At 54.8% G+C, this 27,263-nt stretch overlaps 2 protein-coding genes across 16 annotated transcripts in view; one reads left to right on the forward strand and one right to left on the reverse strand.

Annotated features, from left to right (window-relative positions):
- Window positions 1-3,842, forward strand: part of NSMCE1 (NSE1 homolog, SMC5-SMC6 complex component) — a 43,417-nt gene extending 39,575 nt beyond the window's left edge. For all 7 annotated transcript variants that reach the window (XM_021086448.2, XM_085017135.1, XM_021086453.2 and 4 more), the window contains one exon: window positions 311-3,842. In XM_021086448.2, coding sequence (XP_020942107.2) covers window positions 311-390 — 80 coding nt within the window. In that variant the 3' untranslated portion in view covers window positions 391-3,842. The remainder of the gene's footprint in view (window positions 1-310) is intronic.
- Window positions 3,843-4,069: 227 nt separating this feature from the next.
- KDM8 (lysine demethylase 8) lies at window positions 4,070-26,800 on the reverse strand. Of its 9 annotated transcripts, none has more exons than XM_021086446.2 (10): window positions 26,698-26,800; window positions 20,652-20,705; window positions 19,956-20,059; window positions 18,280-18,765; window positions 15,497-15,663; window positions 14,054-14,186; window positions 9,196-9,240; window positions 6,121-6,270; window positions 5,154-5,246; window positions 4,070-5,056 (listed from the first exon to the last, which is right to left on the reverse strand). In XM_021086446.2, the coding sequence occupies exons 4-10, from the start codon at window positions 18,745-18,747 to the stop codon at window positions 4,892-4,894; spliced, it is 1,221 nt and encodes a 406-aa protein (XP_020942105.1). In that variant the 5' UTR covers window positions 18,748-18,765; window positions 19,956-20,059; window positions 20,652-20,705; window positions 26,698-26,800; the 3' UTR covers window positions 4,070-4,891. The 9 variants fall into 9 exon arrangements, with proteins under 9 accessions (XP_020942105.1, XP_020942104.1, XP_084873243.1 ...); XM_021086445.2 differs by having other exon boundaries at window positions 20,641-20,705; XM_085017117.1 differs by having other exon boundaries at window positions 20,652-20,700; window positions 26,693-26,800.
- Window positions 26,801-27,263: the final 463 nt, after the last annotated feature.

Genomic DNA, 27,263 nt, shown 5'->3' on the forward strand with positions numbered 1-27,263 from the left:
TAGCTTCTGCTGTCAGTGAGGCCGGCCTGCCTGCTCCGTTCCCCAGGGCTCTCTCGAACCCAGCAGCAATCCCAGGGTGTGTGAGGGTTTGGCACAGACGAGGCTCCCTCCCTGCAGCTGTCTGGCGGGAGGAACGTGAAAGCCGTGTTCCCAGCCCCCTCAGCTTGTTCCTCTGTCAGCTGGGCTAACTGTACCTTCCTGGGGGGTTGGCAGTGAAGAATGTTCCATGGGACAGGGTCCTTGGCCCAAGAGAGTGGCCGTGGGTGTCAGCCCCGCCACTCACGGCATCGTCCGGCTCTTGTGTGTGCAGAAGTCTTCGACCCCGAGAAGGAGAGGGAGGCTGGTGTCTCCAAATCGAACAAAAGGTCCTCGCGATCCAGGCAGCACTAGGCGGCCGCCGCCTTCACGGGGTGACCGACTGGCCGGCGCGTTTGGAAGAGAAGCATCAGTTGCACGTTTTACACGCATCGCCTCCTTTGTCTTTCACACTCACTTGTTAACGGGTTTGGAATAAACTTAAGAGTAGCAGCCACCGCAGCCTCAGCGGTGGTCCCGCGGTCCTTGGCCCGCAGCTCACGGAGAGCCGGGAGCCCAGGCGAGGCTGGCCCAGCTCCCTCTGCCCAGCACGGCCCTGGAGGCCCCTTGTTCAGGGCCACGTTGCCTTCGGTCCCCAGCTCCAGTCACTGGTCCCATCCGCACTGGCCCACCCGACTTGGACTCAAAGGGAGCCTGGGTCTTGGCGTTGCCTGTGTCCCCACAGCCCACACCCTCCTCTGGCCTCAGGTGCACCGGCCTGAGGCTGCAGGCTGGGCTGGGCTGCGCTGTCCCCACTGGGTGCTCTGCCCCGCCCAGCCGCGGCCCTGCTCGGAGCCGGGAAGTTGGCCTGCACACCTCCTCCCCTCTGCCCTCGAGCATCAAGCTGCCACCAACTCCAGGGCAGCCCACCCGCACCTGACGGCCCCCAGGCCAAGTCCCCTCCCCACCGCTCCTGGCTCCCTCCTGCCCTCCCACTCCAGACCTCTCCCCAGAGTGCCCTCGACGCCAGGCAGCCTGGCCGCCCTGCACCCCTGGCTCCTTTTGCCCAGGGGCCCAGGGCAGCTCACTGCCTCTCCCCTCCCACTGTTGAGGGCACAGCAGTCTTTCAGCTCCTGAAGGAAGCACCCTGCTCCTCACTGCTCCCCTGCCCGCCCACTCTCTCCTCGTGTGTCCAGCCCTTGCCAGCTAAGCCTGGTCCACCCTCAGGTCCCCACCTCCCTCCATGGCCTTGACCATCACATGTGCCTTTTTTTTTTTGGTTTTTAGGGCTGCACTTGCAGCATATGGAGGTTCCAAGGCTAGGGGTCAAATAGGAGCTGCAGCTACTGGCCTACCTGACAGCCACAGCCACAGCCATGCGGGATCCAAGCCACATCTACAACCTACAGCACAGCTCCCAGCAACACTGGATAGCCGACCCGCTGAGCGAGACCAGAGGTTGAACCTGCATCCTCACGGATGCTAGTCAGATTCATTTGCGCTGTGCCACGACGGCAACTCCTCACCCCTGCTATTTTAATTCCCTGTCTGGCCTCCCTTCCACCCCAGCATCAATTAGGACGCCTTCAGTGGTGACAGAAAACCCAACTCAGACCAGCTTAAACAAGGAAGGACCTGACCAGAGGGGTTCCTTCAGGAGAGGCTTGACTTAGTGGTTCCAATAATGTCACCAAGCCTCCATATTTCCATCTCTGCCCCGTTATCACTGAGTTGGCCTCATACCAGGGCCTAAAACATGGTCTCCCGGCAAATCCAACCTCTCTCTTCATGGTAGCAAAATGGTTGCCATACTTCCAGGCCTCACACACCCAGGCCCCACCACTGCTAGAAGAGGGCACAGGGGGGACTGGCAGGAGGAGGCCAGCGTCCCAGCGGCAGGTGCCAGGTGCTCAGAGCTTCCTCTGCCCCTGCGCAGGGGACCTACCTCACCCCGACCCACAGGTAGGGAGCCGGCTGGGAACGGCCTGCCCTCCTGGTCGAGGCTGCTGCACCGCTCTCAGCCCCTTGGCCTTCCCGTCGCCTCCGGAACAGCACTGTGGAGAGTCACCTTCCCCCAGGGAGGGGGCAGTCTTGGAGGGTGTGTCGACCTGGGCTGTCCCCGCATCTGCATCTCGAGGACCTGACCCGTTGGGAAGATGAACGGAAGAGCTGGAGCCACCTTACAGTGGCAGCAGTGCCCACTGTGACCAGGGAATGGCTTACCCGTCAGAGCCCCGGAATCCAAGGTCCGTCTCTTCTAGACCCGCCTTGCTATCGTCTCTGCAAGCTTCCTCATCCCCTTCCAAGAGATCCCTCTTCTGGGTGAGCTGGCCGGGGATGGTTTCTGCTGTGTGCCTGGCACACAACTGAGCCTCCACCCCGCCGCCCGGTCAGTCGAGGCTCCCCGGGGGCCTCAGGAGGCTGGGCCAGGGTCCAGGCTGGCTCACAGAGCAGCGGGGCCCTGCCCCCACCCCCCACACTGCCCTCTGGCTCTCCAATCAGAACCTTCCCTGAGGTTTCTGAGCTGTGGGATGTGGTCCTAGGATCTGGAGTTGACCCTCGGGGCCGTCTCCTCCCCCTGGGAGAGGGGAGCGGGAGAGCAGGGCCTGACCCCAGCTTCCCCCCACAGCTCTGCCTGCAGGTCTTCCTTTCATGCTGTGGAGCCGACCTGTCTAGCTTCCTGCTGGTGTTTTTGCTTAAACTAGCTTGACTTGGTTTGTTTTTCATTTTATGGTCACACCTGCGGCATGTGGAGTTCCCGGGCTAGAGATGGAACCCTCGCCTCCACAGCCACCCGAGCTGCTACAGTCGCGTGCTCAACCCACTGTGCCACAGTGGGAACTCCTGAGTTGGGTTTTAACCCAGCCATGTGGCTGTCAGGCCTGCACAATCTAGACCTTACCGCACCTTGACCTTCATCCTGTCCCCCTTGCCGCAGCCTCCTGTCCCCAGCTGAGCGGTCCTCCAGGCCAAATCCATCTTCTTGGCAATCCCCATGCACCCTCGCAGACCGCCCGCCAGCTCCTGCCTCCCTGTCCCATCCTTCCTGAATGACCATCGTCCCCCATGCCACGTGTCCATCTCCCCTCTGAGACTGAGGCCCGGGGACATCCTGTCCCCTCCCTGGTGCCTCCTGAGCTCCTGCCCCGGGACAGGCGGTGGAGGGAGCCCTTAGCCTGGGGAGCTGCCGCGCTCTCCAGGTAGACGTGGGAATGAAAGGGAACTGCAGGACATCCAGCTGGCTCAGAGCATTGCTGGGGGGTAGAGAACCCGCCCTTCAGCTGTCCCCTGCCCACACCACATCTGGTGACCAGAAAGGCCAGCAGTGCTAAAGAGTATCCTATGTAGCAAAAAGGAAAACTCCAGAGCTTCTCCCTGCACACCTGCTCGTGAGATAAAGCCAGGACGGTTGTCTGTGTGCATCCGTCTGTGACCAACTCTGTGCAGCTCCTTCAGCTGGACTTCGGCCGTGAGGTCGCTAGACTCCAAGGTGGGTGGGTATGTTTAAGGTTCCTGATTTCTGCTAAAATGCTGGAGTTTCCATTGTGGCGCAGCGGAAATGAAAACGACTAGGAAACCATGAGGTTGCAGGTTCGAGCCCTGGCCTCGCCTGGTGGGTTAAGGAGCCGGTGTGACTGTGGCTGTGGTGTAGGCCAGCAGCTGTAGCTCTGACTCAACCCCTAGCCTGGGAACCTCCATATGTGGTGGGTATGGCCCTAAAAAAAACCAAATAATAATAAAGTCCACCAGCAGGACATCCCCTGCCCCCTCAACACTACGTAGCGAAACATCTTTGCTACATTAACAGGGATGTTTTAACCTGTGCATTTTTGCCTTTTTTTGTCTGTTTGTTTAAACCTCACGATCACTTGGTGGCATGAATGTTATCAAACCCCAGAAGATTCTGTATATAAAAGCGCCCATCTGTGATTCTCCCAACAAGCAAGGGCTGAGGCTCTTCCAGCGCCCGCTGTTGGGATGCGCCTGCCTGCCTTTGGTCAGAGGGCTGAGGCGTCTCAATGGTCAGAACACCAACAAAACCAACCATGTCTCATACAAACAAAACAAACATGTTTATGGAAAGCCTGGAGTGCCAGTCTCCCCTGGCCTAAAACCCCCTCGGGAGGGTAGTGACCCCCTGGCGATGGAGGCAGCAAGGGGTGGGGGCGGTGGCAGGTGCTGGGCGTGGTTCTGATGTTTGACTGGGGAGCTGGATGCTGGGAGGATGCAGAGGGAAAACTCCCCACGGGGCACATCAATGCCCTTCTCTGAAGGCGGTTTACACTTGGGTAGGCAGGATGGAACCCCCAGTCCCCACTGCCAGCAGAGGCCTGAGCTGAGCAAGCCCACAGGACCCTCCCCCGAGAGCAGGCCATGCTGCTCCAGGCTGTGGGTGTCCTGACAGGCCACTCAGCACAGAACAGCGCCACAATCTGACAATGAAGCCTGGGGACAGCAGCTTCAGCCTGAGGGCAGCTATGCACACCCCCGCCCCTAACGCCGTCTGTGCAGAGGCCCAGCCCTGCCCTGTGGTCCAGGTGGACACACACACACACACACACACACACACACACACTGAGTACATACTTGCTACACACATACACACACGGGACATTCCTGCTTCAAATCCCACAGCACCTGAGTGATGGTGCTGGGGCTGAATCCGGGCCTCCAGCCTCAGTGCCCAGGCGCTTCCACGTGGGCTGTGGGTCTGGAATGTCCCCCTGGGGTCCTGCCCGCCTGCCTCTGCCACTCACGCCGGCCTGGGGACCGCTCCCTCCGCGTGTGCCCAGCGAGGGCGTCCCCCCGCCTCGGCCAGCGCGGAGGATGCGGGAGCACGAGCGCACTGCTCTTCCGCCCGGCCCCCGCGCTCCCGCTACGACCACCAGAAGCTGACGGAGAAGCTCAGGTCCAGAGCGCGCACGTAGTGCCAGTACTTCACGGGGATAAAGAGCATCTCCCCCGGACACAGGACGCAGGCCAGAAACGGGGCCTCGGCGAACCTGGGGAACTTCTCCACGTCGGGATTCTCCACGTCAACCTGAGCGAGGCGGAAGAAGCCACCTGCCTGGTCGCCGAGACGCAGTGCGGCGGGCGGGCGGGGCGGGGGGGGGGTGGCACGGGGGCCCCGGGCCTACCTGGCTCGTGTTGTGAAGAAGGTGCGTGTCGTGAGGGTACAGCGCCTCCGACTCCTGCGGCGAGTAGAGCCGGATGTACTTCCTGCCCATCACCTGCGAGGGAGAGACCCCCCCTCCGTCAGCAGGTGCCCGGCCTCCCACGGCCCAGCGCCCTCCTCACCTCTCCAGGCCCCGCTCCCCGTGACCCGCACACGTGCTTAGCGCTCCACGCCTATGTCCTTCCTCCAAATATATCAGGAAGCACCAGCTTCCCTACTGTAAACCCCTGACTGTGGCAGCCTCGCCTGAAGTGCTTTCTGTGTATTGACTGTAGCCCTCCCCCCGCCCCCCCCCCCAGGCGGTTTATCACCTTACGGGGTGCATGTTACAGGGGAGCAAACGGAGGCACAGAGAGATTAAGCGAGTTGCCCGCGATCACAAAGCTGAGAGGTGTCAGCAGTGTTCACACCAGGCAGGCTGGCGCCCCTCTTGGCTGCCTCTGGGGACTGGCCCCTGGGCTGATAGAAAGCTCCCTGCCTACCACAAAGAAGGGGGTTTGATAACAGGTGCCCCTGCCCTCCCAGCAAACACACTGGCTGCTCTGTCTGGGTCTCGGGGAGCACCACCCACTGGCCCAGCCACCTCCCGGTATCTGGAGAGAGGGTTCTGGCAGGAGCTGGCCTGCTTTGCATGGATGACAGAGGATAGGCAACCGTGACGGCACCTGCTCCGTCCTGACTGGGCACCTCGGCCCTGCCTTCCCCCATGAGGCAGCCAGGATCCCCGAGGATCCGGGAACCCCCTCTGGAAGCAGCCCTGCCTGGGCAGAGGGCTCTCCTCTCAGGCCTGGGACCACTTCTCCGTTTTCACTTTTGGCCACGGCCCTGCCAGCGGTGTGCCTCTGGTGTGGAAGCGTGGAGGATGTGGCCAGGCTGTGCGTGGCGGGGCCAGGAGGAGGCGGGGGGCCGATGTTCCCAGCACCTCCAACCTGAGTGAGGAAGTTCTGCTGCGGATCCTGGTGAAGCGGGGACACGGTGCCTCGGGGACCGAACCAGGCGTTGATGGTGATCTCCTCCTCGTCCCCGTCGCCCAGGCAGCAGTAATCGGGGATGCTGATGTCCTGCTTCAGCTCCGGGATCTGCGGGGGGCAGAGCAGATGTGAGGGCTCAAGCCCAGGCCTGGGGACGCAGCAGCCTAGAGGCCAAATACACACAGTAACAATGTGACTGCATCCACATGATTTAAAAATCAGTTTTAGAAAGTGATACCTAGGGAAGGGTGATTGTTTTATGTGCTGATTTGTTTCCACATCGTATGCATTTCATCTTTGTTTTCGTTTCTTATTGGTAATACCTGATACTAGGAGTTCCCGCTCTGGCACAGTGGGTTAATGATCTGGCCCATCTCTGCGCGGATGCGAGTTTGATCCCCTGCCCTGTGCACTGGGTTAAGGATTCGGTGTTGCTACAGCTGTGGCATAGGTCACAGCTCTAGCTCCGATTCCATCCCTGGCCGGGGGAACTTCCACATGCCGAGGGTGTGGCCAAAAAAGAAAAACATGAACGCCTGGTACTGCTTTGCAGTTTATTATTATTATCATTATTTTGGCTGCACCCACAGCATGTGGAAGTTTCTGGGCCAGGGAGCAAAACCACGCCACAGTAGCAACCTGAGCCATTAGCAGTGACAACACCGGATCCTTCACCCCCTGCGTCACAAGAGGACTTCAGCTTTGTACTTTAAATGAAGGTTAACGTAGAGGGTTCAAATGATAAGGATCCTAATATGTAAAGTACACACAATATGCCAGATAATTCATAAAGATGACTTAGATATAAGGAATGGCTTCAGTGCCATTAGCAAAGAAATCCAAATTAATGCTGTCATCATCATTTTTTTTTTTTTTAAGGGCCGCACCCGTGGCATACGGAGGTTCCCAGGCTAGGGACTGAATCGGGCTATAGCTGCCGGCCTACACCACAGCCACAGCAGATCTGAGCCCATCTGCAACCTACACCACAGCTCACGGCAACGCCAGGTCCCCAACCCCCGGAGCGAGGCCAGGGATTGAACCTGAATCCTCATGGATATGGTCAGGTTCATAACCCGCTGAGCCGCAACGGAACTCCCGCATTTCTAATCACTAATCAAATTAGCAAACACCCAGCTAACACCCAGTGGTGGTGAAGATGTGGTAAAGGGAGCAGCCTCATGCCAGGCTGCTGGCGGCATCGAGCCAAGTGTGGAAGTCCCAAAACTGTTCGCGGGCTTGACCCGGCCAGAAGTGTGCTTGTGCCGCTCCTTTGTGTGGAGGCCTCAGGGGGCTTCCGGGGGGCTGTGGTGCTGGGGTTCCCAGGACAGCTGAGGGCTGCATGAGGAGGAGACAGCACTGGCTCAGCTCCCTGTGTACCATCAGGGAACATCTCTGATGAAATTCACAGCTTCCTCCTTGGTCCCTAAAGGGCTGCAGGGGGACCCACTCTGCTAGTTCCCTCTGGTATTTTCAGAGTGAGCTCCCTGGGTCTGAAGGGACACCTGCAGGCAGACTGGCCAATCCTTCAGTGGAATCACCTGGGGGGGGGGGGTGCGCAGAGGAGGGGCTGGAATGTCTCCCCTCCCTGCAGGGGTCCCATCAACTTGGATCCCTCTTTTCTTCATTTAGCAAGAGAGGCCAGGAGGCAGGACCCTGGAGTCCTAACGCGGGGAAGCCTGGGCAAGAGACCAGAGCCCACCCAGCCCCATCGCCCCCTGCCCCCTGCAACTTGGGGCCTGCAGCTTCTGGAGGCTGGCACAGCCCCAGCTGGGCACCGGTCAGGACAGGGACCCCAGGCTCCCCCTTGGCTGTGGTCCTGACCTGACAACCCAGGTCTTCCCCATTCAGGGCTGAGACCCAAGCCCCTGACCTTGACCCCTGCCCAGCGCATCCCCCACTGAGCCCCACCATGACCTCAGGCCTGGCCAGGTCTCTTCCGGATGCCTCAGCTACATCTAACCACTGTTGGGTCCCAAACCTAGGAGTCTTCCTGGGTCGCTCCCTTTCCCTCCAGCTCCGCACAGCCACCTGGTCAGGTGCCAGGGGCTCAGACGCCCTAATCCCACCTCTCCACGCACGGCCTGCAGCTCCCCAGCTGCTGTGGCGCCTCTGAGTGGTCTCCTAGCCTCCCCGTATGCCCTCTTCACTTCCTCCCCAGACACATCACCTCCGCAGCCCCTGTTCCTTGCTCCTCACGAGCCCGGCAGTCCCCGGTTCTCACCATCACCCCTCTGGCTCTGCCTGGGCAGCTGTGGCCCCACCTCACCCGGGCCTGGGTGACAGGTGATCCTGGTGCTGCTGGGCTGCTGGGCACTGGGATCAACCCCGCATCTCTTAAAGCTCCCTGGGACGCTGGTGTCATGGACAGTGACATGGGGAGATGTGTGATGGAGAGACAGCTGGGGCGGCACTTGGACTCCTGTCGCTGTGTCCCTTTCTCCCAGGTGCTCTCCCTGCAAACCCCCACCCTCACTCCCCCCCAGCCCACCACAGGCTCTCCAGGCCCACTGAGTCTGGTGCACGAGGCTCTGCTCCCTGGCGGGGACCTCGGTCTGGAGCCCTGCTCCTCCCTCGGCTGCAGCCCACAGCCCCTCCTCTCTCAGTCTCTACGCCCATCCCAAGGGGCTTCCACTCGGACCGTCAGGGGACCCAGAACACACAGGCCCAGGCGTGGGGAGCCGCCTTGTAAGCTGAACTTGAGGCCTGGTGAGCACCTGCCCAGGAGACCCTGTGAGCCCAGGTCGGCTGTGACTCACTCGCTCTGGGTCAGGTCAGAGCTGCCGCCCTGGCCTGGCTCCCAGGACCCGTTCCTCAGTTCTGACCACACTGGGCTTCTGACTCCAACCCCAGGGCCACCCTAATGCTCATGGCCTCCTCCTCCCCTACCCCAGGCCTGGGGCCGGCCTGCTTCCCTGCTGCCCGCTGGTGAGGGCACAGGGCACCTCCCTACTCACTACAGGGGCGGGACCAGTGGGGTGCCCTCTGCGGCCAGAGAGGCTGAAGGATGGAGGGCTGTGGTCTCACACTTACCTGGTCAAAGAGCTGGTGCTGAGCCAGGTACCCGACGTCCCTCGGCTAATCCAGGGGAGAAAGACCAGAGGTGACACAGAAAGGCTCGTTAGTGGCGACAGACACCCCCACCGTCCGGCCAGCGCTTGGCCCCCTGCCCTGAGCAGCTCACCGGGGGGCCCTCCTCTGCGGCCTACTTGGCCCCCCTCCTCTGATCCAGGGGTGACTGTGATCAGCTCCCTCGCCAGCAGGACTGGGCTGATGGGGAGACTGAGGATCCGGTGCTGCCTCTGGGACCGATGTTGCCCCGAGTGAGTCACCCTGAGCCCAGGGGCTCAGTTTCCTCCAACGCACACACATAAGGATTTTTTTGGGAAAAAAAAAAGGAATCCTACTATGTGTATGACTTTGAGGTCTGCTTTTTTTCATTTAATGATACACCATGCATCTCTCTTCAGGTCAGTATGGGCATATGTAACTCCTTGGACGGATGCAGCTGTTGCAGACATGACACATCGTTATTCACTCAACCGTCTTTCCTGGGAGACATTCTGGTGGTTCTGCCATGACAGCTGAATACTCGGATTTTACGTGCTTCCATAAGCAGCCCAAAGCAGTCAGGGCATCTCTGCAGCTTAAATCGTGCGTGTGTGTGCGTGTGTGCGTGTGTGTGTGTGTGTGTGTGTGGCATCTCTGCAGCTTAAATTGTGCGTGCGTGTGTGTGTATGTGTGTGTGTGTGGCATCTCTGCAGCTTAAATCTTTTGTGTGTGTGTGTGTGTGTGTGTGTGTGTGTCTTTTGCCCTTTTCTAGGGCTGCTTCTGCAGCATATGGAGGTTCCCAGGCTAGGGGTCGAATCGGAGCTGTAGCCACCAGCCTACGCCAGAGCTACAGGAACGCAGGATCCGAGCCATGTCTGTGACCTACACCACAGCTCACGGCAATGCCGGATCCTTAACCCACTGAGCAAGGCCAGGAATCGAACCCGCAACCTCATGGTTCTTAGATTCTGTAATCACTGCGCCACGATGGGAACTCCAAGCAGCTTAAATCTTACAGCCTCTGTCAGGATGTTTCTCAAAACATTCCACCATTTAGATCCTTACCGGCTGCTAATGTGCCCACTTTCCCACATCTGTCTGCACCAGAGAGGATCATTTTGTGGAAAACTTCTGCCAGTCAGATGGGTGAAAAGATCAGGGCTTCATTTATTTGCCTAGGGCTGCACCCGTGGCATATGGAGATTCCCAGGCTAGGGGTTAAATTGGAGCTGCAGCTGCCGGCCTACACCAGAGCCACAGCCATATGGGAGCCAAGCTGCATCTGTGACCTACACCACAGCTCATCGCAATGCCGGATCCTTAACCCACTGAGGGAGGCCAGGGATCGAACCTGCATCTTCATGGATACTAGTCGGGTTCTTAATCAGCTGAGCCACAACGGGAACTCCAAAAGATCAGTGCTTTACAAGCTGGCCCCCCAGTGCTCAGGGGTGCTTTGAAAATGCCTGAGGGTCTCTGCAAGGGTCAGATGGGGGAAGAGCAGATGGGCCACTGGGTGCCACGGACCCAACGGCAGCCAGAGTGGAGTCAGATCTAGCTAAAGCAGTTCCTCTAGGATTCTTGAGAAGGTCTCTGTCTTTCCATCCTTCTCCTCAGTCCCGCTGCTTCCCAGCATAGCCTCTGATGATCTCTGCCTCACAGGTCTCCTGCCCAGAGCACGCTGGCGCTTACATGAACGCAGCCCTCACCTTGCTGGGCTTAGATCTTTGAGGGTTTTAGGCTCCCAATGACACTGTAGTGTAGGCGTCAGCAACCTCTGACTCACTATAACCCCAGCTAACCCTAACGAACCAGAGGTCAGGGCACTGACGATGCGAGAGGTTAGGGGACCCCGGCCCGGGGCCACGTTACCAGCAAGGGCCAGTGTCCTGCTTGAATCTGAAGCCCCATCTCACCCCCTCCAGGGCGCCCACCTCCGGCCCTTTCCGCCCCAGGGCCAGGCCTCCCCCAGCAGAGGAGGCGGACCACAGGTGGGCATGGAACACGCTGCGGCTCTGGGCCACAGCTCCCTGTTCCGGGGCACAGGGATGTGAGGGAGGCGGGGGAGAGGAGGAGGAGAAGCAGGAATGGGAGGACGTCTGAGAGCCACAGCTGGAGGAGCGGGCTGAGCAGGCTGCACACTCGGTAGCAAAAGGGATGGGGCGGGAAGGGGGGGAGGGAGGGGAGTGCTGTGGGTGGGCCCTGAGTCCACAGCCACCGTGCTGAGAAGGCCGGCACCAGTCTGACACGGGCCCTTTGCAGATCGGTGGTTAAACCCGATCAGAACTTTCCAGCGGCTGGGTGCGGGGATGCTTGGCGTGTGGGCTGTGGGGGTGGCGTGCGTGGAAGAGCTGGAGCTCACAGATGCAAGATTCTCACCCCTTGTGAAAGATTCCGCTCTCGGGGCCACAGAGAGTAGCTGATATCAGTCCCTCCCTTTAAGGCTTCCCTTGTTCTCAGCCCATGGGATCCGCTCAGGCACAGGGCAGAGGACCTCCATTCTCTGCCACCTGGGGCCAGAAGGAGGAAGGCACCCACTGCCCTCACCAGTGAGACTATGAAATGACAAAACAGGGCAGCTCCTTTTGGAAGACAATCTGGCAGTTCCTCAAAAGTTAACCTTCTGGGAGTTCCTGTCCTGGCGCAGTGGTTAAAGAATCCGACGAGGAACCATGAGGTTGCGGGTTCGATCCCTGGCCTTACTCAGTGGGTTAAGGATCCGGCGTTGCCGTGAGCTGTGGTGTAGCTTGGATCCCGAGTTGCTGTGGCCCTGGCGTAGGCCGGTGGCTACAGCTCCGATCCAACCCTTAGCCTGGGAACCTCCATATGCCACGGAAGTGGCCCTAGAAAAGGCAAAAAGACAAAAAAAAACAGAACAAAAAAACAAGTTAACCTTTTGGGCTTGAAGAAGAAGGAACACTCCCAAAGACATTCTATGAAGTCACCATCACATGAATACCAGAACCAGAGAAAGATCCTGCCAAAAAAGAAAATTATGGGCCGATATCTTTGATGAATATAGATGCAAAGAGCCTTAACAAAATTTTAGCCAACAGAATCCAACAACATGTAAAAAAGATCGCACACCACGACCAAGTGGGGTTCATCCAGGTTCACAAGGATGGTTCAACACACGCAAATTAATCAACGTCATACACCGCATTAACAAAAGTCAAAAACCACATGATCATCTCAATAGATGCAGAAAAAAGCATTTGACGAAGTCCATCATCCATTCATGATAAAAACTCTTACCAAATCGCATATAGAGGGAACATACCTTAACATAATAAAAGCCATTGATGACAAATCCACAGCAAAAAAACACAGACATACAGACCAATGGAACGGAAGAGAGAACCCAGAAATAAACCCAGACACTTACAGTCAATTAATCTTTGAGAAAAGAGGCAAAAATATAAAATGGGGAAAAGACAGTCTTTTCAGCAGGTGGTGCTGGGAAAACTGGACAGCCGCATGTAAATCAATGAAACTGGAACACACCCTCATACCAGCCCCAAAATAAACTCAAAATGGCTTAAAGACTTAAACGTAAGACAAGACACCATCAAACTCCTAGACGAGAACACAGGCAAAACATTCTCTGACATCAACCTTACAAACATTTTCTTAGGTCAGTCCCCAAGGCAACAGACATAAAAGCAAAAATAAACCAATGGGACCTAATCAAACTGACAAGCTTTTGCACAGCAAAGGAAACCATAAAAAAAAAAAAAAAAGGACAGCCTACAGAATGCGAGAAAAGAAGCAACTGACAAGGGCTTACTCTCTGAAATATACAGTTTATACAACTCAACAGCAAAAAAATCCAACAGCCCAGTGGAAAAAATGGGCAAAAGATCTGAACAGAAATTTCTCCAAGAAGATTCACAGATGGAAAAATGGTCAACATCACTGATTATTAGAGAAATGCAAATCAAAACTACTATGAGGTACCACCTCACACCTGTCAGAATGGCCATCACTAACAAGCCAACAAATAACAAATGCTGGAGAGGGTGGGGAGAAAAGGGAGCCCTCCTACACTGTTGGTGGGAATGTAAACTGATACAACCACAATGCAAAACAGTATGGAGGGACCTCAGAAAACTAAATACAGAACTACCGTATGACTCAGCAATCCCACTCTTGGGCATATACCCAGACAAAACTTTATTCGAGAAAGATACATGCACTCGGATGTTCACTGCAGCACTAGTCACAATAGCCAAGACATGGAAACAACAAATGTCCATCGACAGATGACTGTACTTGGAAGATGTGGTATATATACACAATGGAATACTACTCAGCTATAAAAAAGAACAAAATAATGCCATTTGCAGCAACATGGATGGAACTAGAGACTCTCATACTGAGCAAAGTAAGTCAGAAAGAGAAAGACAAATACCATATGATATCACTTACACTTGGAATCTAATATACAGCACAAATGAACCTTTCCATAGAAAATAAACTCACAGAATTGGAGAATAGACTTGTGGTTGCCTAGGGGATGGGGAGGGAGTGGGATGGACTGGGAACCTGGGGTTAATAGATGCCAACTATTGCCTTGACTCTGGGGTTTCTTTGGGGTGATGAAAATGTTCTGGAATTAGATCGTGGGGAATGGTTGCACAATCTTGTAACCAAAAAATCTCTGAAAAGCAAAAGGGCCAGAAATGGGTCCCTTACGTCCCGCCTGCCTTCCCCACGCCAGGTGGCCTACTGACCTCAGGCCCATGAGGAATGGCTACCTGACGATGCGTAGAGGTCGTCTGCCCAAACGTAATGTGTTCCCTCCCTTGTAAGTACCAGGGGCAGGTGACAAATGACATACCTCGTTCTCGATGTGTTTGCTGATGAACTCGCTGACGGTCATGAGCGCCTGGGACCACTCCTCATCCGTGTACCTGGAACCAACCTCGACCGGGACGGTGCGGCAGCCAGCAATCTCCTGGATGTACTCCAAGCTGTCAGGAAAAGAGCTTCTCAGCGGAGCTGTCGTTGGCTAACTCGCCTTGGGTGCCCTGCTAAATGTGCTTTATGCGCCTCTCCTCTCACCCTGGCAAAAGCTCACAAGGTGGAGACGCCCTGCGCTGACGCAGAGACACGGGGGCGGAGACATGAGATGCTGGGCAGCTTGCAGAATAAAACCCATGAATCTGGCCCTTGCTGGACATCTCTGTCTCTCTCCTGGCCTAGAGCCTTCCACCTTCTCTCTTTGGTCACCTGCTCACAGGCTGAGGGACCGTCTTTGAGCAAGTGGCAGACAGCACAGGCTGGTGGGGGCCCCGGATCCTCAGCTTGGGTGGCCGGGAACCGAGCCCAGCCCTGCCTGTCATCCCGCCAGGGCACCTGTGGCAGCTCCTTTGCCTCTCTGAGCTGCGCCCCATTTGTGAAATGTGGGTGATGCAGTGCCCATCCCATGGGACACAAGAGGGGAAGATGAGCTGAGCCATGGCAAGTGCCTAAGTCTCAGCTGCAACCACTCCCTCCGCAGGAGGCCTGGCCCCAGCCACCTGCCTTCACCGTGCCTCCTGTTTCAAAGTTCCGCAAGGCTGGGGCATCATCGCCACTGTCCAGCTGCCTGATCTGAGCTCCCCCGTGCATCTGAGGGGTGTGCAAGAGATGTGAGGAGGGGGCCCTTGGAGCCCACGGAGACAGGGCGGAGGCAGATACTTGAGTTCTTATTTCTGCTCTTAAGCCTCAGGGACCCCGGAGAAAGTGTACAGAATGCCTGAGACCCTGCAAATTGTCTAAGAGACTGCACACTGGACTGCCAAGGACACACTCATTAAAAACTGCTTAGGGCAGGCAGATCTTATAACCTCTGGCATTGCCTCAGAGCACTGTACTTTATTATTATTATTATTAAGGCTGCACCTGTAGCATATGGAGGTTCCCAGGCTAGGGGCTGAATTGGAGCTGTAGCCGCCGGCCTACACCACAGCCACAGCCACAGCAATGCTAGAGCTGAGCTGCGCCTGCGACCTACACCGCAGCTCATGGCAACACTGGATCCTTAACCCAGTGAGCGAGGGCAGGGATCAAACGCACATCCTCGTGGATCCTAGCCGGGTTCTTCACCCGCTGAGCCACGATGGGAGCTCCGCAGAGCACTGTACCTCAGATGCGTGTTTAACCCAGTCCATCCCAGCAGGTGGCGGTGAAGTGTCTGTGGGCCTGAATTCCCTAGGGCATGATGGCAGGAGGAATCGGGGCGCCTTTGGGGGGTGCTAAATGTGGAAGAAGAACCGCACAGCGCTCAGCAGACACCCACCTCCACTTCTGCATGCACGGCCAGTGGGTGGCCACACCCTCCAAGATCACAGGTCTCCCTGGAACCAGAAAATGCTCCCTGAAATACTGGAGGGAGGGACGGTGGAGCCGGGGCACTGCTCTCTCGGACCCCACATCTGGAATCGAAACGTGGTCACTCCGTGCTTTCTGTCCAAAATCAAAACGAGACGGTGACAACCGCAGAAAGGCCACATGCGAGGCCTCCCACTGCAGGTGGCATCAGTGGTAGGAGAGCTGTGTCACTGGTAACAACAGTGAACATTTATTATCAGTATTGCTGCAGCTACTACGCATGTCTCACGAAACCAAGATTTTTTTTTCTCTGCTAGTTCATTTTAAAATGTTTGGTAACTATAAAACTAATACATTGCTCTCATAGAGGAAAACGTACTAGCCCAAACTCCACCAACTACCATAAAAGGATTCTGGAGTTCCCGTGGTGGCGCAGTGGTTAACGAATCTGACTAGGAACCATGAGGTTGTGGGTTCGATCCCTGACCTCGCTCAGTGGGTTAAGGATCCGGCGTTGCCACAAGCTGCGGTGTAGGTAGCAGACGCAGCTCAGATCCCACCTTGCTGTGGCTCTGACGTAGGCTGGTGGCTACAGCTCCAATTGGACCCCCAGGCTGGGAACCTCCACATGCCGCAGGTGTGGCCCCAGGAAAAGACCAAAAAAAAGACCAAAAAACAAAAAAACAAAAAACCAACACAAAACATAAAAGGATTCTTCTCACTACTGTCTGTTCTTTTCCCATTTGTTCCACACACAACACCTCTCTGGTCTATTGGTGGTAAAATTTATAATGAATAAGCAACTCTGTCTCTTCTGTCCGATAATTTCCTCTAAAGAAGCTTCCATGATGCCACCAGTCCCTGCATCGTCCCTTCCTCAACCATCTCCCAGCTGAGTGACAGGAACAAGCCACAGTCTCCAAGCCTCAGTTTCCTCCCGGGTTAAACTATGTGGAGACGAGATCTTGCATATCTGGCACCCAGGGCTGCAGCGGGCAATGCACCAGGCTTTTTTTCTTGCCTTTTCTTTTCTCGCTGTCCCAACTCTCCACAGTAGGCTCTCATTTGCCCACCTTCCCTATCTGCCCTCCTCAAACTGGCCTTCCCTGACCACCCTGCGTGAAGTAGACCCCCCACCCCCCCGCCCCGGCTTTCTCACCCTTGGGGAGAAGATACTCTTTTCCAGCCTTGCTAGAAGGTCAGCTCCAGGAGGACAGGTGCCTCCTGCTGGGGCTCAATAAAGCGCTGAGTAAGTCCCCTTCCCAGTGCGGGGGGTGATGGTGGCAGGGAACAGACGTGGCACCGAACAGCCACAACACAGCTCGACCCACAGGCGGTGGGCACAGGACTGTGAACCCAGACAGCTGCATCCAGAGCCCGAGCTCTCATCCCCTTAACTACATACGCCGCCCCAGACCACAGGCAGCACCTTGGCCACGAAGCCACAGCTGTATCCCCTGGGGACAGCCTTGGCCTGGGAAAGGGTGGGTGCAAAGCCTGGGGCCAGAGGGACAGGTATTTGTCCCTGGATCTGCAATGTCTGCCCTCTGAGAGGTCCACCAACACCCCCACGCCCTTGGCCTCAGGGCGCCCTTGGTGACCCTGGGTGTTGTCTAAAACCTCACTGGAGAGGTTCAGGGCCAAGAATGGCTGCCTCACTGTTTTTGCATTTTTTTTTTTTTTTTTTTTAATGCCAGAGGTGAGGTCACACATCTTCCCACGTGTGTGTTTAACAGATTGGATCTCCTCCTTGTAAACAGTCTGTTTGTGTATCTGGTCTCTCTCCTGGGGCCCAGGGCCTGTGCCCCCCCTGCCCTCAGTGATTTGTATAATTCTTGGATACCAGAGGTATATTTGTCCTCTGATAGCTCTGCTGCAAACATCTCTGCTGCAAACGTCTCTGCCCTGTTTGGAGGGTGGACCTTTGATTTCGCTTCCATGCGTGGTGTGTTTAATGACACTCCTTGGCATTATTCTTACAGAAAAATAATACTCATTGTAGGGAACCGTGAACACAAGAAAATATGTAGGAAAACGTGTCAACAAACACCCCGTAACTCCGCTACCCAGTGTCCAGTACAGATGTGCCCCCGTTTTCGGCACCCTAATTGCCATCTTACAGATGAGGAAACTGAGGCTCAGAGGCGGTAACCGACTCGCCCAGAGGTACCGGGAGTGGGGTCTGCGTGTCAGCACTCGGATCTGAAGCCTGAGTAAGTCCTCTTGGCCTCTACGGGTTATTCTTTGGTGGCACACGCACTTAGAGGCCAGTTAGGACACAGGCGAGGACCTAATGGGCAGGACCTGTGGTCACGTGAGTGGCGGCATCGCATCCAAACTCAGAGGCACAGAGACAAAGAGGCAGCTGGAGAGGTGGGTGACACTTCAACCCAGGGACCAGCAAGAAGCTGAAAGGGAAGGGTCCCCTGGCAGCCAGGGCGCTCGCCAGCACAACCCCCAGGGGCCCCTTCTCTCAGGAACCACAAAGCTCCCACCCTCCCGCTCTCCCTACAGGGAACCGCTTTTGCACAAACCGGAAAGAAAAAAAAAAAAAAAAAAAAAACAGAAAAGAAAAAATTGAGAAAAGAGGCCCAGCTGCTCCGTTTCCACATCAATGGAGGGACCGTGCTCAGCCAGAGGGGCCAGCGCGCCAGTGACCGCACCCCAGAGGAGAGCGGACCCTGTTCCTTCTAGAAAAACGGGGCTGCCGGATTCTGCCAGGGGTGGTCAGTGACAGCCCCACCCTCATACCTTCGCGCTGGGCGGCTCCCGGCTGGGGCCGGGGGCGGGCCTTTTTCCGGAGGGAAGGTGCCGCTGGAGGAGGGCAGCGACCTTAAGGAGGATGTCCCCGAGGATGGCCGCCCCCATCAGCAGGCCCAGGTCGCAGGCCTTCAGGGCGGCGGCCACGGAGGCCGCGTCCCCGGGCGGTGCGCACAGACACACGGCCTTCAGGAGGCAGCCGAAGGCGTACACCCGCCGCCAGTCCTTGTCCACGTGCTGCCAGGGCCCCGTGTTGAGCTTCTCCCAGGAGTAGTCCAGGAGCGCCTCGCAGGTCTGCAGACACTCGAGCGTCCGGCCCCCGTAGAAGAGCTCGGCTGCTTCCTGCAGCAGCATCACCACGCTGCTGTCCACCTTCTCTCCCAGCGCCAGCTGCAGCTCCTCTTTCGCGGGGGGCAGGAGCCCCCGGAGAGCCTCCCAGAGGGCGCCTGACCCCCCCATAGGCCAGGCCGATGAGTGCTGGGGGGGAAGGGGAGTAAGTTATAGCAAATCGCCATCATGTATGTTGTAAATAGTTACAATTCTATATTTTCTTTCTTTTCTTTTCTTTTTTTCTTTTTGTCTTTTCTAGGGCCGCACCCAGGGCATGTGGAGGTTCCCAGGCTAGGGGTCTAATCAGAGCCACAGCTGCCGGCCTACGCCAGAGCCACAGCAATGCGGCATCCGAGCCGCATCAGCAACCTACACCATAGCTCAGGACAATGCCGGATCCCTAACCCACTGAGCGACGTCATGGATTGAACCGGCAACCTCATGGTTCCTAGTCAGGTTCGCTAACCACTGCGCCACAATGGGAACTCCTACAATTCTATATTTTCATAAAATAAAACTGGGGAGGAGCTAGATCTGTGATGACATCCAGCAGCCAAAATGTCAACTGCTGAGATATGAAATACACGGGAAGTATTTTCCTAAAAAAGAGAGAGATGAAGACAGAGACCAGGGGAGCTTCCGTCATGGTGCAGCGGAAACGAATCTGACTAGGAACCATGAGGTTGCGGGTTCAATCCCTGGCCTCACTCGGTGGGTTAAGGATCCGGCGTTGCCGTGAGCTGTGGTGTAGGTTGCAGACGTGGCTCGGATCTGATGTGGCTGTGGCTGTGGCTGTGGTGTAGGCTGGCAGCTGCAGCTCTGATCCACCGACCCGTAGCCTGGGAACCTCCATATGTCTCAGGTGCGGCCCTTAAAATAAAGACAAAATAAGGACAAAAATTCCATCCCTCCGGGAAGGTGGTAGAGGTATGAAAATCAGGGACTACAACCCCCAAACCCCTCCTTTCCCAAGGAATACTCTGCCCCTTCATATGTATGCCCCTCATGGTCTACGAGCTAAAGAAATGCACGGCAGCTGCTCCCCCATCTGCCCACTCCCCCTCTGGGGGCGTATTCTCACTTTACTTTCTCCATCTGTCTCCTGTCTAAATTCCGTCAGCGACGAGACAAGAACTTTTCACTGGGAGCACATCTGGGGTCATTACTGTGCCTTCGGGGCCCGCAGTAGGCACCAGACACGTGTTTGTTCAGAAAGGAATATGTATTGTCCTTGTCCGGAATGCCTGCAGCACCCCTCCTCTCTGGCAAACTCCTATCCAACCTTTAGGGCCCACCTTAAATGATCCCCTACGTAAAGCCTGCCCAGATTCTCTGACCTTGTTTTGGGTGTGAAGAGTCCTTGAGCTTCTCGCAGAGTCAGGCTCGTGGTGGGCACTCGGGACTACTGAAGGAATGAGATCTGGAACTTTTAGGAAGAAACCTGGAAATACATAAACCCTATACAGAAGGGTGTACCATAACTGGCGCCTTTAGTGACTGTCGCCTGGACATCAGGCCAGTGTCTAGGAATAGGTACTAATAGGTGAATAGGTCTACACTGCTCACAACTTAGGGTTATTGACTTGTGCTACGGTGTCATAGGCATGATACGAACAGTTGTTCTGTCTCCCATTTATTTGACACTGAAAACTAAAGACCATCCTGCTTCTGACTGTTTCTTTTGTTTTTTCGGCCACACCCACGGCATGTGGAAGTTTCTGGGCCAGGTACCCCACACCAGAGTTGCAGCCTGTGCCACAGCTGTGGCACCACTGGATCCTTAACCTGTTGTGCCACAAGAGAACTTCCAACCATTACGCTTTTGGCAGAGACTGCTCTATGCTGGGGGTCCACAAACCTGTTCTGTAAAGGGCCAGAGAGTAAGTATTTTAGGTTCTGCAGGTCGCACAGTTGCTGTTGCTACCGCTCTGCTGCTGCAGCGTGAAAGCAGCCTTATATGGTGTGTTCACAAACGGGCGGGCCGTGTACAATAAAACTTTATTTACAAAAGCAAATTCTCACATTAAGCTCACCAAAGTCCACTCCTCCTTCCTCCTGGGCACACAGACTCCATTTCTCGGTCTCACCTGCAAGCGGATGTGATCAGACCATGTTGTAGCTAATGCATGGAAGGGATGGACGCCACCTCCAGGCCTGGTCCCTGAACACCTCCTATATGATTCTCTGCACCTTCCCTACCCCATGGCTGGAAGGGGAGGACTCAGAGGCCTTCGGGGATGGCAGGGCCACAAGACAGCCCCCCCCCCAACTCCCCGCACACCCAACCAGGAATATCCGTGCTGGAATGTTTCATGAGCAAAAAATAAACTTCTACTGTGTTTAGCCACTAGGGTTGATGATGCTTGTTAGAGCAGTTATCCTGCCCTGATGGAACCAGTTAACTTCCTTCTGCCGTCAAGGAAACAGATGCAGAGAACTCAGAAGGTACTTGCTGAGTTTTGGTGGCTCAGCATCCCCTCCTCTTTCCTAACCACAGCCCTCCATTTCCTTTTGAGAAATTCCATCCTACCCACTGAGAACAGTCCAGACAGTTGTTGCCAAGGGATGGGCAAGGGACCTAAGCTAGCGAATCGGCTGCCTCCTTTGCATTTGAACTTCAAGGAGATCAACCAGACCAGGGACGGCTGATGTTTCATTCTGTCCTGGTGGCAGTTTCTGGACTGAATTGTTGTTACTAAGGCCTCACGGTTAGTATCCCTAATACTGAGGCTGCAGAACCACTTTAGTTCTTCTTCCCCAAGTCTGATTCTCCAGCTTTCCATTGGTTCTGTGGACGCAACGGCCTTCCGAGAAACTTCCTCTTGCTTATGTCAACCAGGGTTGGTTTCTATGATTAATAGTGGACGCTACCTGGGAGTTCCCCTCGTGGCTCAGCAGTTAACGAACTCAACTAGGATCCGTGAGGTTGCGGGTTCGATCCCTGGCCTCGCTCAGTGGGTTAAGGATCTGGCATTGCCGTGAGCTGTGGTGTAGGTCACAGACACGGCTCGGATCCCGAGTTGCTGTGGCTGTGGTGTAGGCCGGCAGCAACAGCTCCAATTGGACCCCTAGCCTGGGAACCTCCATATGCTGTGGGTGCAGCCCTAAAAAGAGAGGGAAAAAAAAAAAAAAAAAAAAAGAAAGACAGAGAATAAGGGCTGTGCGATGGGAAGACTATCCTGGATTATGTGAGTGAGCCCAACCTAACACAGGAGCCCTTTCTTTCAGAGGATCTTTCAGATGTGATTACAGAATTGTCAGAGGCAACGTTGCCAGCTTTGAAGATGGAGGAAAGGAGAAGACAAGGAATATGGGCAGCCTCTAGAAGCTGGAAAAGGCCAAGAAATGGATGCTCCCCTAGAACTTCCAGAGGGGAACATGGCCCTGCTGAGACCCTGATTTTAGTCTAATGTTGAATTTTTTTTTTTTTTGTCTTTTTGGGGCCGAGTGTGCAGCATATGGAAGTTTCCAGGCGAGGGGTCAGGGCTGCAGCTGCCGACCTACCCCACAGCCACAGCAACATGGGATCTGAGTCACATCTGTGACCTGCACCCCAGCTCACGGCAACGCCGGATCCTTAACCCACTGAGCAAGGCCAGGGATCGAACCCGCGTCCTCACGGATGCTAGTTGGGTTCGTTACCACTGAGCCGCAGTGGAAACTCCTGATGTGAGCAAAGCAATTTCGAAAAGTCTCATTTTGAGCATGCAAAAGACCTCAGAGGCCTCATATCTGGGTTTGTAAAGGTCTATAAAAGGCCTCCCAAAAACCGCTTGCTTGCCTTAATATAATATGGCTTCTGCCGAGGCCTGTGTACCAGCTTTGTAAATTAGTCTCTCAGTGGTCCTAGAAAATCACCTCCCAGAGGGTTTTGAATGAGCTATAAACTAGTTCCCTGGGATGCAGACTTTCAACTTGGTAAACTGGCCTCCAGGGTGACCTTACAAAATAGTCGCACCCAGAGCTCACAAAGGCCTTACAAAGCCAGCCTCTAGGGAGGTCTCACATGCTGTTTTGCCAGATGGGCTCCCCAGGTGTCTGATTTTCATAAACCGGCCTTCTAAAGTGGCCTATGTGCTGCTTTGCCAACTGGCAGAGGGGAGGGCCTCACGTTAATGGCATGTGAGACCCCCTTAGAGGCTGGGAGAGAGGGCCTCAGGTTGGCTGTGCCAAGTCTCCTCCTAGGCACATAAAACAACCTTAGTAATCAGTCTTTAATCCAGCGTTCCGCAGCGAATGCCTTACAACCAGGCCTTCAGAGATACTTATGTTGACACTGCAAGACACAGCCTTTCAGAGGTGGGAGCTTCAGCATAGCCGTGAGCTTGTTTTCAATATGGCTTCACAGACTGCCTCTGTATTAGCCACCTGAATGGCCCCACGGGTCCCATGATTGACCTTAAACACTAGCCTCCCACAGGGCCTTACATGGCAGCACGAAGCCACTTCCCATGGTGAGGTCGTGGCATGCTGGCCACCTTCGGTCTGAGCAGTCTTGGTGCCACAGGCCTTCCAGAACCTTTCCTGAGGTGGCCTTTTCAAGAGCTGCCATTAACAAACACCCTCTGAAGGAGGAGCCACGTCACATTATACGAAAGTCTTCCTGACCTGTTTTAAAAATTGGCTTTCTGGGGTTTCCGTTGTGAGGCAACAGAATGGGTAGTGTGTCTGCAGTGCCAGGATGCAGGTTTGATCCCCAGCCGGGCCCAGTGGGTTGAAGGATCCATTGTTGCCTCGGCTGCACCAGAGGTCGAAACTGCAGCTTGGATCCGATCCCTGACCCCCGGAATGCCACATGCTGTGAGGCAGCCAAAAAGAAAACAAACAAAGCTGGCTCTGAGAGTCAGGTGAAAGCCGGACTTTGTCTTAGGTTTACAAACCTACCTTCCGTGATTCCTGTGAGCTGTCTGAAATGGCCTCATAGGAGAAAGGTCCTTCACTGGCTGTGACACTTGTCTTATTGACTGTATGAACAGCCTTCCAGAGGAGCTGGCCTCACACAGGCTACAAGCAGCAGCCTTCACACAACCATCTGATAGGGCCTTTCAGGGCGGGTTTAGGCTACGTGAAACTGCCTTTCTCAATGGCCTCACATCCAGGCTTTACAAATCGGGTCTCCCCATGCGGTGGTCTGATAAAAAGGTCTCCTGGGAGTTCCGGTTGTGGCTCAGCGGTAACAAACCCAACTAGTATCCATGAGGACACAGGTTCGATCCCTGGCCTGGATCAGTGGGTTAAGGATCCAGCACTGCCGTGAGCTGTGGCATAGGCTGCAGGCAAGGCTTGGAGCCCACGTTGCTATGGCTGTGGCTGTGGTGTAGGCCAGCAGTTGTAGCTCCAATGAGACCCCTAGCCTGGGAACTTCTATATGCCTCAATTGCAGCCCTAAAAAAAATATAAAAATAAAAAAGGTTTCTTGATAATTCTACCAAGTCGTTTTCTGGAAGAGGATATTAGCCTGAGTAGCCTTGTGGCCTGGCTTAACTGATGTGCTTTCCAGAGTTCCTCACTGAACTGCCTTTTATAAAAGGTTGCATGAAACAAACAAGCTTTCCAGAGTGGGACTGTGGGCTGGCCTTTAAACTGGCCTCCCAGAGCACCACATAAAAGGGAAAAGCAGGTGGCATACACAGCCCTCTGGTGGTCAGGTAAAGGCGGATTAATTATAGAATTTATCATACAAACCAAATGCTACACATCGGCCCTTTATTTACTTAGCTTGTAAAGCATACATTTATTTTTCTTTTTTAAAATAAAAATTTTTTTTGTCTTTTTGCCATTTCTTGGGCCGCTCCCGCGGCATATGGAGGTTCCCAGGCTAGGGGTTGAATTGGAGCTGTAGCCGCCAGCCTACACCACAGCCACAGCAACACGGGATCTGAGCTGCGTCTGCGACCTACACCACAGCTCACGGCAATGCCGGATCCTTAACCCACGGAGCGAGGCCAGGGATCAAACCCGCATGGTTCCTAGTCGGATTAGTTAACCACTGAGGCACGATGGGAACTCCTCTTTTGTAGAAATTTTTTATTCTCATCATTTTCCCCAATGTTTTCCACTGGAACCTTGATTTCTGCATGTAGGAATATCATCTTAATGCAAGTTGAATACTAGAAGTCCATATAGTTTTCAGGATACTGTGTCTGTAATATTTACCATTTATAATTGGGCAAGTCATAAATGAGAATTATTCCTGGCGAACTGAGACCCATGGTCCCCCTAATCACAGACCATAAGATAAAGCCTGAGTGGCCTTGTATCCCCACTTTGAAGTTGGTTTTTTAGGGCTCGACAAGTGTTGGCCTTAAGAGACTTCTTGTTGGTTATAGAAGGATTTTTTCTTTTTTTCTTTTTTAAATGGGGTGAGGGCAGAGGTGTCAGGTATAGAAACGGCCTGACTGGTCTTGTGTCTGCGCTTTGCAAGCTGTCCTTCAAGAGGGCCACGTGTATTGGCCCCATGACATGGGACAGTTTTCATAGGAAGGTGAGGTACAGGTGCATAAAACTGCTCTTCTCAGTGAGTTATCTTGGCTTCTGACATAAACGCCTGTTTGCTGGCATATGAAATAATTTTCTTGAAAAGGGGATCAGACAAAGGTTGTTTTGACTTTATAAATCAGCCTAAGGTGAACTTCACAACAGGTTTCTTGTTAGTCATGTCAAAATACAAAGGAGCCATGTATACACTGTATAGAGCAGCCCGCTTGGGTCCTGGCTTCATAAATTCCACATCCAGATTGAGCTATACAAACTGGCTTTAGTTGGCTGTTAGTCAACAGCCCAAGTGGCTTCCTGTCGGTTATAAAATAAAGCCTAGAAGTTCCCGTCATGGCGTAGTGGTTAACGAATCTGACTAGGAACCATGAGGATGCAAGTTCGATCCCTGGCCTCGCTCCGTGGGTTAAGGATCCGGCGTTGCCGTGCGCTGTGGGGTAGGCTGCAGAAGCAGCTGGGATCCCGTGTTGCTGTGGGCTCTGGCGAAGGCCAGCGGCTATAGCTCTGATTCGACCCCTAGCCTGGGAACCTCCATATGCCGCAGGAGCGGCCCTATAAAAGGCAAAAAGACAAATAAGTAAATAAATAAATAAAATAAAGCCTAGAAAGCCCCACCACAGTCATCCCATATTCCTCCTAAATTGTCTTTAAAACTAAAGCGCCTTCCATAATACATCAGCCTCTATCTGACTTTAAGGAAACAGGCTGCCCAGTTTTGTAAAGTGCAGACAGGCTTGGGCTCAGGCCATCGATGTGGCCCCAACACCGGCTCACCTCCTGTCCCTGGACTTGCTCTAACCCTGCTGAGCACGGTAACTTATCTTTACTGGATTCCCTGGGGCACAACGCGATACTGATGCTCAGAGTTAATCTCTATCAAGTTAGACACCACTTTCCTCCAGAAGGCAAAGGCCTCACCGAATTCCCCAGGGCCAACGGGTTGGGCGAGCTCTACGTATCCCCACCGACCCTCCACCGCGAGGTTCCACATCCTTTCCCTCCCTGGCGCCTCTCCCCGCGGCTTCACTTTGCGGTCCACGTTCGAGGCCCGATGGCTCAAGAGTGTTCAGTGGGCTGAGCTCCAGACCAATGGTAAACGGCTACTAACCAGGGAGAAACACACACCGGTATGCGTTGGTACCACACACCAGTACCAACAGCGGTATCAACACCAGGTAAAAATAGCAGAAGCGGCGCAATTAACGCGGCACCAAGAACTGCGCAGGCGCACAACAGTCTGGCCTCAGGCGTGCGCAAAACGAAATGACTGGCGAAAGAAGAGCACCACGCACGCGCGGAGCCTTTCTTCCCGTCCCCGGCAGCGCTGGAGAATTAGAGAACCGCTAAACTGCGTTCTCAGGACGCATGCGCTGCCTCTATCCTTCCCTCCTCAACAGCCCCCCCACCCCGCTCAGTTTCGCGGCTTTGAAGGGCCGCCCCGGGCTTTCCAAAGCGCAAGCGCGAGACTGTTCTTTCCTCCTTCGCTTCTTCACATGACGCCTGCGCCGTCCTCCCCTCCCAACCCTTCCCCTCAGCTTCTAAGAAGTCAGAGCTGCCCGCCCTTCTCGAGTTGCTCAACCTCACCTGTCTCGAGTTTGAATGGTGTCCAGTTGCCCCGGGGCCGGCGGCTTGTCCTTTCGGGCCGAATACTCTGGCTCTCGCCGTGTAAGAAGCTTGCCCCAGGAATATCGATCACTCCCAGCTCGATTGATCACCAAGGAGTGCCTAGAGGAGAGCCGAGCGATCGATGCCCCCGCCCCTCCCCGTTTAAAAGGCCGGAGGGCGGGGCAACAGCTTAGGGTTGGGCTCTTCCCTTCCTTGGTTTCACTTTCCCTGTGGTTAACACCTGTGATTTCCTCTGCAACAACTACGATTACTTTGTGTGCATAGTAACTTCATATCCACCGTTTTGTCTAGAATCATACAACTAGGATTATTCTCTTCGTTTTACAAAGAGGTATGCCGAGGTTCAGTGAAATAAAGTGACCAGCCAAATGCTTGTGCTTTGGGGAAGTCGCAGATCCTGAATTTGAACCTCCGAAGTGCTGCATCCGTGGCCTGTGAGAGTGAGGAGGACCAAGGTTTCAGTACGAGTGGCGGGGGTGTGTGTGTGTGAGAGTGTCGGGATCTTCACTTCTCCCCCTGCTGCC

The sequence above is a fragment of the Sus scrofa genome, chromosome 3, assembly GCF_054392235.1.
Source record: "Sus scrofa isolate SSC_HxYL_T2T_F1_AM1 chromosome 3, Sscrofa_HxYL_maternal_Yorkshire_Landrace_v2.0, whole genome shotgun sequence".
In the NCBI taxonomy this organism is placed as follows: Eukaryota; Metazoa; Chordata; class Mammalia; order Artiodactyla; family Suidae; genus Sus; species Sus scrofa.

What these genes read in the sequence shown, in the direction of transcription:
- KDM8 (XM_005653024.4), bottom strand. Translation starts at nt 18,747, where the DNA reads ATGGGGGGGTCAGGCGCCCTCTGGGAGGCTCTCCGGGGGCTCCTGCCC. An exon ending in GCAAACACATCGAGAACGAG is followed by an intron (nt 9,241 to 14,053) that starts GTATGTCATTTG and finishes CCCCTGGATTAG; the next exon opens with CCGAGGGACGTCGGGTACCT. An exon ending in TTCTTCACAACACGAGCCAG is followed by an intron (nt 5,057 to 5,153) that starts GTAGGCCCGGGG and finishes CGCCTCGCTCAG; the next exon opens with GTTGACGTGGAGAATCCCGA.